Genomic DNA, 15,869 nt, shown 5'->3' with positions numbered 1-15,869 from the left:
TATGCTTAGCACCTCAGAAGGATTCGTGTTCTATGTTTGCAAAGGATAAATGTGAATTATTAATCTGGCTCCATGCATACAGTCAGTAAGAAGTACATGATTGTCCTTTAAAATGCTCTGTTTTAATTCAAACAACGTCTTTTACAAGTTCAAATGATTTATTTTAACATTTACAGTGTTACAGAGTGAGAACCTACAATGGCATGTCAGGCATCCTGTTCCTGACAGCGCAGTTGAAAGTTTTAACACAAAACAGTGTTAATCGGTGTCATCATGGCTCATATGATTAGATATTTGAAGTTTCCATTAGTCCGTTTTTATTCTTCACTACTTCTAAACTGAAATTTCTATTCCAAAGTAACTGATACATTTTTTGTATTTTATTTGTAACTGAATTTGTGTCTGTTGATTACCTGATCTCTAATGGCCCCTGTCAGAATAGTGGTTTATTGAAGTCTTAAATTCTCATTTAAGGTCTGCAGTCCCAAACACATCAACTTTGATTTGGGGTGGAAAGGTAGTTTAATAACTAGCTCCTTAAGTGTTAAGAATTAGAATGCAGTTTTTCTTTAACGGCAAGAAAAATAGTCAATAAAACGTGCATGTTATGATATTGGCAAACTGGCATCCTAAAATTCAAGCAACTGATAAGCCAAGAAGCAAACAATTAAACGTGAGAGATAATTAGAGCTTTAGATGTAGAAAAGGTATAGAAAACCAGATGAAACCGGTGCCTTATAAGCATGGAGCTTTCTCTCAAAAGGTTATTCTTCTCTTCCAGCAGGTGTAAATAACCTGTTCATTACGTTAATGTTTTTGTAACAATCTTTGTGGAGAATGTATAGCTCAAGATTTAAGCAAGAAATATGGCTTAAAAGAGACACTTGACAGATCTGTGATAGAGCCAAACAAGTCTGTAAACTATTATTCTGCCAACTGTTGTTTGAGGAGTATGCAGGTCAGGTCTTCAGAAATCAGAATAAATCTTTGAGTATTAGTGGCGAGTTTGCATTAGGTGTAGTTTGCATAGAGTATATTACTGTAACTACTGCTGAACTTATTGAGTTCATAAAAAGACTTCACTTGTTAGGTTGTGGTGACCTTGAACTCTACTGGCTCGTTTGTCCTAAATGACATACCATACCATTTAATCAGTCCTGCTACTGACCTCCAGCTGAGATGGTTTCTTTCAGGAAGGAAGTTTTCTTGCAGAGCAAAATTCTGACAATGTTCTACAATCTATTTAAAACATGAATGTTTATTAGTATTTGTATGCATATGATAAAAAATGCAGTTATACGTTCTTCAAATTAAGTATTCTCTAACAGTCTTAAACTCAGAGTTTGGAAAGGAAGTTTTGAGATTTTTTTTTCCTTCACAATAGAGTCCTCGTTTGTATGTGGAAATGTTGTTTTGCCAAAGTACATCTCCCTTTAACGTTTCTCTGTCAGGTCTGTGTCATCATAGATGTTGCAAAGTCACATTATCCTGGATTTAAACTGATTATACAGATAACATTTTGAGCCACTAGCGTACAGCGGAGTGACCTACCAGTGAATAATGAGTACTGTTTGCTCATGAAGCGTGGCTTTGCTCCTGAAATTAAAAAGGACTTTGTCGTGAGGAGTTTGATCGCTGGCTGGCCTAGGTTGCGGCCTCCTGCCCGACTTCGCTTTGCTCCTCTGCGGGGAGCTCATTGGTGTCGGCTGGTGGCGGCGGCTGCTCGTCTCTATTCCCCTTCTCCTCCCCAGCCTCCTCCGTGTTGTTGGCCCAGCGTCCCACTCTCCGGACGCCTTCGGAGACGGCAGGCGCGTTGACGCAGGGGTTGTGGTCGTAGATGACCAGCTTCAGGCCCCGGAGATGCGCCAGGCTGGGGAAGCGGCGGATCCTGTTCCTGTCCACGTCGATCACGTCCAGGAAGTGCATCTCCAGCAGCACGGGGGGGAACTCGGAGAGCAGGTTTCCCGAGAGCCAGATGCTGCGTAGCTCCTTCAGGCGGCCCAGCTCCTCGGGCAGGGAGCGCAGCTGGTTGTAGCCCAAGTGGAGGGTCTTGAGATTGGCCAGCTGGCAGATGACCGCCGGGAGTTCGCTGAAGTAGTTGGTCTCGATCCAGAGGGCCTTGAGTTCAGTAAGCAGGCTCAGTTCCCAGGGCAGGGAGTGCAAGCGGTTGTTACCCAGGTAGAGGATGTTGAGTTGCTTCAGGCTGCACACCACTAGGGGGAGCTCTCTGAAGTGATTGAAGTCGAGTGCCAGAATCTGCAGCTTGCTCAGGCCTTCCAGCTCTTGGGGCAGGCTCTGCAGGTGGTTGTCGCTCAGGTAGAGTTTGACCAGCTCGCTGAAGCGACACACCAACAGAGGGAACCTGCGCAGCTGCCTCCCGCTCAGGTCGACCATGCGGTCAATGGGCATCTCCTTCAGCTCCCCCACCAGGAATGTTTGGCATTTCTCAGAAGGGATAAAGGCAACCACACCTCGAATTGTGTTCCCCATCGTCAGGCCTTCAAGCCACATCCATCAGAAAATCGGCACGCAGGTTGATAGAATCTTGAATTTACCGGTTAACTGTTCAGTAGAAAACCACGTACCACATGCTTCTAGTTTTCTTCTGAAGTTACAACAACTTTACCTAGGGAAGAAAAAAATGCTACAAAGAGAGAGTGTCCATACCTGGATAACGCCTTAGAAAAATCCCAGGAATTTCAGTGTTAAAAGCTTTGACATGCTGCTTCTAGAACGTTCTGCTGTAGAAACGGAGCTCCTTGTGCAACTGAACAGAGTAACAGGCAGAGTCCCTCCTATAACGGATCACTTTTGCAGTCTTTCTGGGGCTGTGGAATGTCTGCGATAGCTGAGGGAGTGCTGGGTGATTGTAGATTGTAGCGGCACACGCTGCTGGAGTTCAGTCACGCTCTTGCCCTTTCTGTGCTAGTGAACGGCTGGGATACCTGACATTATCAGCCCACTTAAGTGGTCCTTCTCTATACACCAATTCCTAGAATTTGGGACATTTCCCATATACTATCTCCATTCAAAATAAACCATCTGCCTCACTCTCTTTGCGGATGGTTAAACGTACTGGGGCTTGAGCAAACTCTTTCCAAAGTAGTAATTCATACAGGGCCGGAAGCATAAGTTTAAGAATGAACAATACTGAACATGAACAACATAGTTTACTTTCTTATCATGGTCTTAAAATAACTTCTCCCAAGCCGGTCGGAGTTGAAAAGGCCTGGATAGGGGCGCCTGCAGTTTGTCAGCCCATCACGAAAGAAAATGAAGTTGTCTGTTTATTTTACAAATTTCAGGAGATATCGGGCTGCTCTAAATCTTCTCCTGTGTGTAAACACAGGCTGCTGAGGTACTTTCCTGGTTAAAACAGCTTTACCATAAGGAAACTATAACTGTACAGCAGTGACAGAGGCTGCATACTGAGCACTGCTCCCTTTAATTCAAGAACCTGGAAAAACAATGTTTTTTCCAGATGAGAAAATATTTAGTTACATTAAGAGACCGAGAGATAAAAATCCAGGGAACCAGGCACCATGCCATTAATGTTAAATTTAGATAAAAGAGTTGTCTGCTTAGACCAGTGTGCTCATTTCAAGTACTGTGTTCAGTAAACACAACTCTGTGTAGTGAGACTCCAGAATGGGGCGTCAGCACAACTAGTTTGTGAAAGATTATGCAGACATGTAGCTGCATCAGCAACATAAGGGTAAAATACTTACAGTGACAACCAGATTTATTCCTAACCCTAATTAAATACTGTATGAACAAAAACAAATCCCTGCCAGAGGAAGATTTACAAAAACATAACTACAGGGGAAGATATAAATGTGATTCTTGAATGTGATCCTTGAATTTTCTGGACTTAAATTAATGACAAATATGGCCTTGTTTTGTGCAGTGCTGTTAAGATTACTGTGTAACATTTTTAGATTTTTATAAACATGAAATATTATCCAATCTGTATACCTTTTTGGAATTTTATGGTTAACTAATCCCATTTCATATGAATACATTCGTAGGGCGTTGTATATTGTCCCTTATTAATTCAATAAGATCTGTTGGACATTTCAGATTCAGATTGAACAATTTTTATTTTTTAAACACTGAAGCCTGCTTTGATCTCTCTCATATCTGGACACAGCCAGAGAGGTATCTCATTAGCTGCTGTTAGGTCTCTGGGTTAACAGGGTGTTCAGAGAACTGCTATAGGATACATGATGCACCCTGGTTTCTAGAAAAGCAATTCCATTTGTTCTTCTCTTTCAAAGGACTAGAATTCAGCCCTTAAGCTCAGGATTTCCTACGTCTTAGACTTCCAGTTCCATTTAACTATGGAAATGTCTGTCAATCAGTTATCTGGTTAATTAACTGTCAGAACAGTTTGGTTAAAATGACCAAAACATTATGTGGGATAAAGTCCAAATTAATTTTAAGGACCTTAACTATGCTAGTCTCGGTTAGTTATTACAATATTATACCATGTTTACCACAGTATTTTCATACCTGGTTGCAACAATTAAAATACAAGAGGGCTACCTGATTTGATTTTAAAAGTCTATAATTCAGATTAAGAACATAAAAAAGGTTCACCTTATATCGCCCATTTCGTATTGTGTAGGATCTACAGTATCTTGAAATTCACCCAGGTATTGGCTCCAGCAACATGGCTTGCTCCATACACCCACAACCCTTTAGGTAAAGAGCTGCCTCCTGTTCTCCGTTTCAAATGCACTCCCACCTAGTTTCCACTTGTGCCCTTTGGTTCATGTTTCACTGCTCATTCCGAAGAAATCCGCTGGGTTGAATTTTGAGTCGATTAAGTTGGTGAACATCCTGCTCCCGGAGATGTATTACTCCAGCTGAACAGAACAGTTTTTGAAATTGTGTGTCAAAGTCTGAACTGAATCTTTGCCCATAAACATTATGCATATTTCAGTTACAAAATCTATTTCTTTTATGTGCAACAAAATATTCCCTCCATTAGCTATTCCTGTTTTTGCTATTCACTTGTCTTTCATCTAGCGCTGACTGTATATTGATTTTGACATACCAGTCCATTCCTTGTTTTTTTAACTTGCTTGAATAAAAAAGAACATGTGTACACTTCCATTGACTGACTTTTTCACATTTGTTCTATTAGGGTTTGCAGGGATTCCTTTCTTGAAAGTGATAAATCCTTTTTACAAAATGAAGCAGAACCTTAATTTATCCACCAAGTCCAAAGAATTGATTGAATATCAAAGTGATGTGCTGTCATTTGATTCAGGTGCAGATAACGTGGTGTTCCCTGGTCTTAATTAAGACTTGATGCAACACTAATTTTAAGTTTTTTCTGTATTTTAGCCCAGGCACACAAACCAGCTCCCGGGGTTCTTCAGAGCAGAAACTCTCACTTGTGGTTTTTGTGCACTGTAGCATCTAGCTATTTTTATCCTAGCTGGCACATTGTTCCTTAATTCAACTATTACTTTGATTGATTACACCTTTTTAATTGTTCTTCGTTTCAAGTTGCTGACAGGAATTTACAGGTTATTAGCTCATACAGCTGCACAACTAAAAGCAAAGTTGCCTCTTTCACAAATTGTCAGTTACACCTGGGGTTTAATTAATAGGAGTTCAGCTTGAGCAAAGAATAGCACGCAGTAGAGGACCTGAACTATGATGTCTTTTCACAGGGAGTAATGTGCAGCTTCAGCCTATTTAACTAGTTAAACTCGAATAGCATTCAGCCTGTCTGGGTAAAATAACTGACAGTTGAAAGTAATTGAAGTGCAGCAGGTGTCTTGAAAAGGTGAGTGTTTATTTACTGGAAAGAAACAAGTTTACCTGTATGTCTTGTTCCCACAGAACTGTGTTAATTGAGTAACATACTGATGTGGTTGTGGTTCTCTATTAAGTTGTCTTTTGTAAGAGGATTTTACCCTTACTTCAGTTTAAGCCATCAGATTGCTGATGTATCAACTGAATGACCCAGTATGCCACTCTGAGTTGAAGCATGTTTAAATTACAAATTTCAGCTGTTGGTGTTTTATTTCTTTTAGCTGATGTGTTTATATAGTTAATGGTGGTCGGTGTCAAAGTCACAGCAGGGATGGTGAGGTCACATTTTAGTGACATTGGAAGGTGAACAAGGAACATGACTCTTTGTTTTTCAGAAGCAGGATTTGTTTTTCATTTGTGGCTATTAAAAAACCAATTGTGATTAGGACCTCACAAAGGGGGTGATTCTGAAATGCTGCAGTGGTTGAAAGATTTGAGCAGATGAGCTGTAGATCATTTACCAAATGTTTGATTAATGAAATAGGCAGAGTGTGCTTGGACTCATTGTGAGGTCGAATTGCCCCAGGTGTGCATGAACGCTTGGTATGACAAACACCGGCTCTAACAGCAGGGCAGCAGTGGCCTCCTTCTCCATTTAACTGCACGAATTCCCGAGTGATGCCAGTTATAAAGTGCATTTTATCATTTATCCAGGGTGACTTGCACCATACAGATATTTGAAATTAAGTACAAAGGAGATGATAAGTATGGTAACGTGCAAGTTCAATAATATGATAATAGGATTAGCAGGAAGTGCAACAAGGAACAAAAATAAATGAATAGAGTGGTAAAAACTAAAATTGTATCGAAGATGTACAGACAAAGCAATAATATAAAATCCAATTGGTATGTGTGCCATGGTTATAGCTAATAAGAGAAATTATGAAAGGAAATACTCCTGAGGAACAGCAGTGGAGAAGAGCAAGCAGGCAGTTGGGCAGAAGAGCTGGGGGAGATAAGAGGGTACAGACAGGCAGGAGTGGGATGTTTTTGAAAGCGAAGTCTTTTGAATCGAGCAGGATTAGGATTGTGTGGCAAAATAGGGAGCATGCAGAGAGATTGGGGTAATGGCAGAGCGCGATTGGAGACAAGACACGTGGCAGAATTCTGGCTGAGCCAGGGTGAGCAGATTGCATTGACAAGGGAGGTGAGCCAATAGAGAATATCTACAATATTACAGGAGGGAGTGTACCAGGGCCTCGAATTTGATTTGAAACATAGCTGTAGCATAAGTGAATGGTCAAAGGCACTTAAGCCCCCAATAATTCATAGTAGTGGAATATGGGTCAAAGTGTTAATTTGGTCATAAAGGTTACAACTTGCCTAATGTGCGTGGCCATCCATAACCAAAGAGCTAAAAATCACAATATCAAAACAAGTGAACAAAAGGCTATAATACAGTACAACAGAAGGCCATTCACCCTTACCTCCTTTCCCTAATGTGACTTTATCTGGTACCCGCAGAATTCTAACTGGACAGATTGGATTCAGGATATGTATTTGTTGAGCAAAAACTGTTTAAAATAGAGTGGGCTGGCCAAGCTGAAGTGCCTTCTTTGTAATATGTGTCCAGGGGTCAGTGGGCATGTGATGGTCTCCATGCAGATGTCTGCATGTTCACCCACACCAACTCTTGTACTTCTGTGTCTAAATTGCACTGCATGGCACATACCTATGTTATTTGTAACCATCGGACATTTAGGTAAGTGTTGTTATAGCAGTATTAGTGTGATATTACAGTGGTTAATTGGTGTCACTGTAAAAAGTCGAGCTGGCGTTATGACCTGACATTGAGCCTACACCTCCCAGAGGTGCTCGGGCTCCTGCACCCACACAGAAGCAATGTGCACGCTGCAGGCCAGCGCTGTGGACTGCGCCGGGCCGGGAAGGGTTAAGCGCTGTGTGGACGCAGTCTGGCAGGTGCAGTCTGACCTGAAACCCTTGCCCATGCTGCCGTCCCTCAGAGTCGCCGCGACGGAGCCAGGCAGACGGCCTCGCTTCAGGGCTCAGACCCCGCGATGAAGTGGATTGTGGTGACGCTCCTGTGCGCTCAGGCGGCTGAGTGTTTAACAAGGTAAGTCAACTCTCTGGTGCTGGCGGGTCTTTTAATGCAATACTTACCGGGACAGTGGAGAACCCTGGTTCATCCTTCCTTCACTATAAAAACGAATGTGTTTGCTGTGCACCTCTGTCCCCTTCAGTGCTTTAGCAATTTACTTTTGTCTGTACAACCTTAATTTCACTCTAGCCTAGTTGATTAGATCAAGTCAAATTCCTCCAACAGGCTTATCTATCTGTCTGCGGCTTTATCGAGCTTTCTTGAACACATTTTATACGATAGTAACTTTTTTGCTATGGTTAATAAACATGTTTGGGTTCTATCCAGTGTAAAAAGGTTTGCATTTAATGTGTACAGATCTATATATTCTTTTTTTTGGTTGTTTGTTTTTGCTGGTGAAAGATTCCGTTCTTTTCTGACCACCGATGGAAAAAACAACACCAGCAGGCAAGTGGCAAAAAAAGAAGACCCTTTTTAAAACTTAACGGTCTTGAAATTTCTAAATGTGTTTTCCAGAAAAGGTAGCGTGTATTTGAATCATTTTGTTACCTTTCCACACATGAAAATATTAAGAACTGAAACAACAACAACAACTAACTATAGTAAAGAAACACTGATACTTGATGTATTCCCCAAGGATGATAAGATGTTTCACGGAGGTGGGTGCATAAAGTACCATATCACAATCTTACTTTCCAATTCGGAGAGGAAAGCAGTATCTACATCTACTGAAGCAAAGAAAATCTTCACTTGTTTGCAGTGGTCATAGGAAAAGCCAATATAAGGAAAAGCTTATAACACTGACCTGTTTCTTCCTGTTTAGACTCCTGGGAACAGCTTTTGTTACGTACTGTAGGTCTATAGCGGGGGTCTGGCTGGATTTATAGGTAGTTATTAAATCCTCACATTCTGAAGACCTGAAACAATTTCACTGCGACCAGTCCGACGTGTGATTTGTAATTTAGAGATCACATGCGGCAAATCTGAAAGCCCTTCAGAAATATATACAATAGTGATTCTGCTGATTTCCAACATTATCATATTTGATGGTAAATTACAGAAAGTGAAATAAACAACCCACTGACACACCTAAAATGCATTTTTTTTTTGTATATCAATTTTTTTCAAATTAAATTTGTAGGCCAGCAGTGAGTAGTGGATGAGAGGTGCTTGATTACACACAGAAACATTTATTTAGTGAGGGATTGTAAATTGTGTTCCATGCTAATGCAATTAAATGGTCATTTCCTTTGATGAGGTAGCAAAGATGTTGCTAATATGGCACAACAAGCATTGGTATTTGTAAGAAATAAAGCTTGACTGGAGATCCCGAGTCAATTGTATATAATACTATCTGTTGAGTGGACGGGGCACAGTGGCATGGGGGTTAGCATTACTACCTCGGGTTCCTGGGTTCGATTCCAGACCTGGGGTGATATCTGTGTGGAAACTGTATGTTCCCTCTGCATTCACATGGGTTTCCTCCCACAGTCTAAAGACATGCTGGTAGATGAACTGGCTTCTGGAGAATGAGCTTGGCATTATGGAGTCCAATCAATTTCACAGCCATTATATGGAGGAACGATGTGTTAAAAGACTCTTTAATTTGCTACATCTTAAAGACAAATAGACTTTTAGAATTAGTTCTTAACCTGCTCAGTGCCTATTTTCCATTTCATTAAGTACTGAAATCGCTTTCATGTCGGGGTCAGAGTGCCACCAAAAAACACATCAAGCAACCAAATTTTTCTAGTAAGCTAAACCGCAGCTATTTCCATTAAACTGTTTCAACTAAAACTAAGTATTTTTGACGGTATAGGACAACTAAGGCGTCATTTTTTTTTCTTTTTGGTTAATCTTGTTACTCCTTATACAACAATAAGTGTATTACTCCCAGCACATGATTAGAGAACACACGCCTTCTTTTTTTTTTCAGGATACCCCTGAAACGCTTCTCATCGGTGAGACAAGAGCTCCGGGCGACTCAGCAGCTGGAGAACTACCTGAGAGATCACCAGCCAGATGTCTTTGCCAGGAAGTACTCGCAGTGCTACCCTCCTGGACTGCCGTCTTCCACCCTCCGAAGCACCAAAGAGAGCCTCTACAACTTCTTGGATGTACGCTCGCGTCGAGAAGACTGAACCATTCAAGACTTGGCTGTAGCAATATAGTTTTGGGTTGCAGTTCTTTAATGACACTGGTTAAGCCAGGACCACACCGAACCATCTTCTTTGCATGCGAATTTGAAATGAATAGCGTTGAACTGTCAATCAGATTTCACGACACATTACTGTAGTATTGCTTCTTAATTTGTGGTGACATCTAGTGGAGTATTCTGGCAAATACAATACTAAAAGATATCGTTCCTCTGTAGCCAATCTAAATGCAATATTGTGGTTTAATACCTTAATATAAGTACACTAGTGGATGTCTGCAATTAAATGAAACAACAATAGACTATTTTAGATAAATGCACCTTGTATGTATTAATTGCAGTCAGAATAACCATTTTTCTATTTCATTGCATTTTGAAGGCTCAATATTATGGAGAAGTGAGTCTTGGGACTCCGCCTCAGAATTTTACCGTGGTTTTCGACACTGGCTCATCTAACCTCTGGGTTCCTTCACTGTATTGCATCAGCGAAGCTTGCAGTAAGTAAAGCGTGGAAACAAAACCCGTCGAACTAAATATATATGTACTTTTTTCATTAAAACAATGTCCACTGCAGGATTAGAAACCCATCTTTCTTCAATGTAGATGTTTAATTCCGCCTCGCGCACATTAGTCGTGATTTAATTTACATTTATATTTATGTTTAAGAAATTCATTTTCACCTACTACTCCGAATGCAATGAAACGCGAACCAGAGGACATAAGTTGAATCTTCGTGGCGATGCATTTAAAAGCACCAATAGGAAGCACGTCTTTACACAAAGGAATGTGGGAGCAAGAAATAGGCTACCCAGCCAGCCGGCTGTTGAAGGTGATATCCTGGAGCCCTTCAAGAACTCTTTATTAACTACCAAACGAGCTACATGGGCTGAATATCGTTTCTAACCATTCTTGTGTTCTCATGAACATAACAGATTTCAAAGAGGCAGCTTAGCCCTGTCAAGAGCTCTGTAACAAATGCACCCCCTCCAACAGCTTACAAATACACATGCCTCTTGAAATTAATTAACCAATTAACTGAATAATAAATAAACCTTCCTATTGAGAGGACTTATAACTGGGCATTGGGCATTGGGCAAGTAAGATGTGCAGAGCAGACGGGTTTGGCCCAGTCTACCAGAGAAGTCCTTCAGAAGAGACCTTTTTAAAGCAGAGTTTTTCTCCTTGTTTTAGGAATTGCAATATTTAACCTACAGCGTGCCTTGGGGTAGTCCTGTTTTTTGCTTTATTTTTAAAAGTTATCTGTGCAAGGACCAATACAAATGAGGTTGTAATAAGGCACAAACTTAATTATCTCTTAGACTGACATCCATCTAGGTGGCTTTAATGTGCTCTTCACTGCTTCTTGGTCTTGCAGACAAACCGACAAAACGTGGCACCTGACACCGAAAGCATGATGTCACTTCTTGCTAGTAGTATAGTTGATTTCACAAAACCACCCTCAGTCCTGCAGGGTTAAACGCGTCTTGTATTTTTCATTTCAGGTACGCACCGCAAGTTCAAGTCCTTCAAGTCAAGCACGTATGTTGCCGATGGGACGATCTTTTCCATTCAGTACGGGTCAGGACAGCTTGTAGGAGTGGTGTCTAAAGACCGGTTAAAGGTAACTCCTATATTGGCGAACGTTGCACGTTTGAAACATGTGTCATTGAGCTCGCAGCTGCACTAAAACATAAGTCGATTACATTATTTTATAAAGTGTCTGACAATTTATCTGGTTACCGATGCAAACCCACACCTGCAAAATCAACATAAAACGCAGGACGTCTCAACCTTTCTGGGTTTCTTGGGATTGTTTATTATTTTTGAAATCATGTTTGCTGGAGTTTATTTTGGCGGAGATCGCGGCAGGCAATGTGGTGTCTCCGATGACTGTTCCTGTATCTCTTTACCCCGGAGATTGGCCATATAGCTGTGAGCGGTCAGGAGTTTGGGGAATCGGTGTTCGAGCCTGGCTTCACCTTTGCCCTGGCGCAGTTCGATGGGGTTCTGGGGCTGGGCTACCCCTCGCTGGCTGAAGGGGGCAGCACTCCCGTGTTTGACAATTTGGTGGCACAGAAGCAGGTGACGAGCCCTGTATTTTCCTTCTATCTCAGCAGGTTGGTGTTCATCTTCCCTTCTTTCTCGTCTCCTATTAAACATGCAGTGCTGGAGAAAACCCCCAACACTTTACCTGGTCGCATTGTTTATCCATCCACATTGGGGTTTTTTTCTAATGAGTGACGTGTTTAGTCTTGGATGCTTAAAACAGAGAGAGATGTGCTTGGATGCTGCTGCAGTGCTCTGTAGTTAACTGAAGTACAAAACTGCCATCAGAGAAACAAAAACCTTAAGCTCGTAATTGAGAGAGTACATTCTTGCGTACTGTATCATCACGCGACAGCACAATTTGTCATGCAATAACTACATTGACTTTCAGTTTAAAGCCCTGGAATCGATTGCACGATGCGCTCTTGTTAAAAGACACACGCGACTGTCCTTATGGTGATGGTTGTGTTCAATTAGGCACAAATTGTAACGTCATTGGAAATAATACCCCGTGGAAAGTGCGTCCGTGCACATTGTGCAGCGCTCGACACTCGAAATCCACAGTTCCAGCTGACTAGGTGCTGTCAATGCACAATATAATAGGCTGTTCATACGCTGAAATGATCATTGCTGTTCCGTATTTACGAGAGAATTTTGTCATTCTAACGAAATAACTGAGTTTTTTTTTCCATTGCTTAGCAGCAATGCGCTCCTGTCGCAGTTAAATGTCTATCTGCAATTACAGAAGTTGCGACCTAGAGATTTACGCATAAAACTGTGCTGTGAGAGGAAGGTCTGCAAGTCTGAATGTGTTTCTGGTTCCAGACGGAAAGAAGATGAGGTGGGAGGAGAGCTGCTATTGGGGGGCATTGATGAGTCTCTGTACAAGGGCTCCATTAACTGGGTCCCACTGACTGAGAAAACCTACTGGCAGATCAAAGTGGACAAGTAAGCCTGTTTTATTTTTAAATGATCTTTATAACCGTTTAAATACACCTACTGAAAAGTCAAGGATCCTGCCTTAATTTCTTGTTGATTTTCAATGTTCTAACTGGTTACAGTGCAGAGCTGGAATGAAATTCAGAAAGGGCTTTTAAAGGGAGAGTGCATTGTTGGTTCCCCTGCACAGCTATTGTAGATTCCTGAAATGAAAGAATAAGCTCTCTTTGCTTGCTTAAAGTAGTTTAAAAAACAATTAAACCCGTTAAACCAAACAGCATAACCACAGTAAAAGCTGAAACTATGGTGTGTCCTATAAATGTTGGGATCATTCAGCAGCATGCACTTTATTGAGAACATAAGTCGAGCCTGTTACATGATCATCAGCTTGGATCAGATATGCGCTGCCCTTCAGTTCAGCACTTGCTGTTCGTTCTCTTCAGTGTGAAAATCCAGGGTCATGTGGCCTTTTGCTCTACTGGCTGCCAGGCGATTGTGGACACGGGCACCTCCCTCATCACTGGTCCCACAGTGGACATCCTGGTCCTGCAGCAGCACATTGGAGCCACTCCATCGCAACTGGGCGAGGTGAGTGTGACGGGAGAGCTCTCGTCATGTTCACTGCCCTCTCGGGGAAAGCCTGTTTGTTTTATTATGAACCCCCCCGTGAACCGAGTGGAACGTCTGCTTTGTATTCCGTAGTGAATTTTACAACAAAGGCCAGACAATGTAAAAAGTTGTTTTTTTTTAATCTTTCAGTACTTGGTTGACTGTGCGAGACTGTCCAGCCTGCCCTTAGTGGAATTCACCATCCACGAGGTGGTGTATAAGTTGTCTGCTAACTCGTATGTGAGAAAGGTAGGCACCTCTGTACAGCCAGACTTTATTATTGCCCTGTAGTGGTTATCATAGCAAAGGTGCTCGTGTTTTTTTAAGAGCTCCGGATCTACAGAAAATGTGGCATAATTCTGTCTTAAAAAAAAAAAATCAGAATTGAATTATGAGCATTTAAAAAAGATCGTGTGAAGGCCAGACCACGTGTGCTTGTGTCCAAGTGCGTCATGTCCTGTTTCTGGCTCGCTGCTGGGTGGCGGATCTAAGCTGTGGCCTTTCTTTGAAGGAAACTTTGGGAGGAAGAGAGTTGTGCTTCAGTGGATTCCAGGCTATAGACATCAAAACCTCCTCTGGGCCTCTCTGGATCCTGGGGGATGTCTTCATTTCGGAGTTCTACAGCATCTTTGACCGAGGGAATGACCGGGTGGGGTTTGCCAAAGCCTGGCATGGCAGTCGTCTGAGGGTGTAGGCCCGGCCAAGGAGAGCTGCCCTCTCCTGTTTGAGAGAGAGCCATGCTAAACTGTGACAACTACAGCAAGGTTAATAAATTCAGATGAACATGCTTTTTCCTGTGTCTTCCTTGACTGACCTCCTTTTTCAAATGTGTATTTTTTAGATACAGCTACTGTATGTGCATTTTAGGTAGAGCCCAGCCAGCAGCCAGATCACCCTGTAATTCACAGCTGACAACCCAGTGAAGCTCAGCAGGTGTGAGCCTGGTCAGTACCTGGATGGGAGACCTCCTGGGAAAAACTAAGGTTGCTGCTTGAAGTGGTATTAGTGGGGCTAGCAGGGGGTGCTCACCCTGCAGTCTGTGTTGGTCTTAATGCTCCAGTATAGTGACAGGGACACACTGTAAAAAGGTGCCGTCCTTCACATGAGACGTAAAACTGAGGTCCTGACTCTCTGTGGTCATTAAAAATCCCAGGGGTGTCCTGGGCAAATTTCCCATTGGCCCTGGGCAATCATGGCCTCCTAATAACATCTATGAATTGGCTTCATCACTCTGTTTTCCTCCCCACTGATAGCTGATGTGTGGTGAGCAGACTGGCGCACTACGGCTGCTGTCGCATCATCCAGGTGGTGCTGCACATTGGTGGTGGTGGAGGAGAGTCCCCATTACCTGTAAAGCGCTTTGAGTGGAGTGTCCAGAAAAGGGCTATATAAGTGTAAGGAATTAGTATTTTAATATAAATTTTGAATTGTTGCCCTTACTTTGTGCATCACTTTGACACTTTCTGTTAAAAAAGCAGGGGTACCTTTTTATGGTTTTGTGCTACAGTAGTGTACGTGGATTCTAAATGCCAAGAGGTGCAAAAATATCAATGTTAAGATGTCATCCAGCTGTCTAGATTTATTTTTGTCATTTCAAAGGGTGTGGGGAAGAGACAAGACTCTTTCTCATACTGTAGTACAACACATCTTTAGAGGAATCTAGAGGATCAAACTTGAGTCTCTGCGGATGAGAACCCCCTCTTGTGGTGATTCTGTATAGAATGTTTGTACCCTGATATTTTGAAGAATAAAGGTAATTCTACTTCCTTTGAAATAGGCTACAACAACGTTATCTATAATATTTTGTTAAGCATTATAAACATTTTGGAAAGCTTTTTTTTCCTGCCTTTCCACCACCACCACCCCAGGTTTGGAGGGCATGTTTATTATTTTAATTTTATTATTAAATGTTTCCCACCCCCTCCAGTCTCGGTAATGTGCAGCTCTGGGCACTTCCCTGTGTGCTGTTTGCAGCCTGCCGAACTCAGCCGCCTGCTCTTTCTGTGAGTGGGTTCTCTGTCTCTCCTAAATCGCGCTCCTAGTCCCATTCCATCTGGAATTGCCGCGTATTGTCCAACTGTCTGCGCAAGGTAGCTCTTTAGCAACAATACAAAGAGTCAAAAATATTAGTAATAGTCAATTAACAGGGTATCCAGGTGACTGGGTGTTTTCTGTGTTGTGGCTGTCCAAAAGAACTGTAGGTGCAGGCATTTCCTATAATAGGAGTGTTAT

The 15,869-nt window shown here is 42.0% G+C and overlaps 2 protein-coding genes across 2 annotated transcripts; one reads left to right on the top strand and one right to left on the bottom strand.

Annotated features, from left to right (window-relative positions):
- Positions 1-102: 102 nt before the first annotated feature.
- lrrc10 (leucine rich repeat containing 10) lies at positions 103-2,790 on the bottom strand. Its single transcript, XM_088923248.1, has one exon. The coding sequence runs from the start codon at positions 2,509-2,511 to the stop codon at positions 1,645-1,647; it is 867 nt and encodes a 288-aa protein (XP_088779374.1). The 5' UTR covers positions 2,512-2,790; the 3' UTR covers positions 103-1,644.
- A 5,057-nt stretch (positions 2,791-7,847) lies between these two features.
- Positions 7,848-14,331, top strand: nots (nothepsin). Its single transcript, XM_088923477.1, has 9 exons — positions 7,848-7,903; positions 9,825-10,005; positions 10,423-10,540; positions 11,546-11,664; positions 11,961-12,160; positions 12,915-13,037; positions 13,472-13,616; positions 13,788-13,886; positions 14,149-14,331. The coding sequence occupies exons 1-9, from the start codon at positions 7,848-7,850 to the stop codon at positions 14,329-14,331; spliced, it is 1,224 nt and encodes a 407-aa protein (XP_088779603.1).
- Positions 14,332-15,869: the final 1,538 nt, after the last annotated feature.

This window comes from Atractosteus spatula, chromosome 8 (genome assembly GCF_055471065.1).
Source record: "Atractosteus spatula isolate fAtrSpa1 chromosome 8, fAtrSpa1.hap1, whole genome shotgun sequence".
Classification (NCBI taxonomy): domain Eukaryota; kingdom Metazoa; phylum Chordata; class Actinopteri; order Semionotiformes; family Lepisosteidae; genus Atractosteus; species Atractosteus spatula.
Note: the sequence above shows the minus strand (reverse complement) of the source record. Positions and strands in the feature narration are given on the sequence as shown.

What these genes read in the sequence shown, in the direction of transcription:
- lrrc10 (XM_088923248.1), bottom strand. Translation starts at nt 2,511, where the DNA reads ATGTGGCTTGAAGGCCTGACGATGGGGAACACAATTCGAGGTGTGGTT.
- nots (XM_088923477.1), top strand. Translation starts at nt 7,848, where the DNA reads ATGAAGTGGATTGTGGTGACGCTCCTGTGCGCTCAGGCGGCTGAGTGT. An exon ending in TTGCATCAGCGAAGCTTGCA is followed by an intron (nt 10,541 to 11,545) that starts GTAAGTAAAGCG and finishes TTTTCATTTCAG; the next exon opens with GTACGCACCGCAAGTTCAAG. An exon ending in CTCCATCGCAACTGGGCGAG is followed by an intron (nt 13,617 to 13,787) that starts GTGAGTGTGACG and finishes TTAATCTTTCAG; the next exon opens with TACTTGGTTGACTGTGCGAG.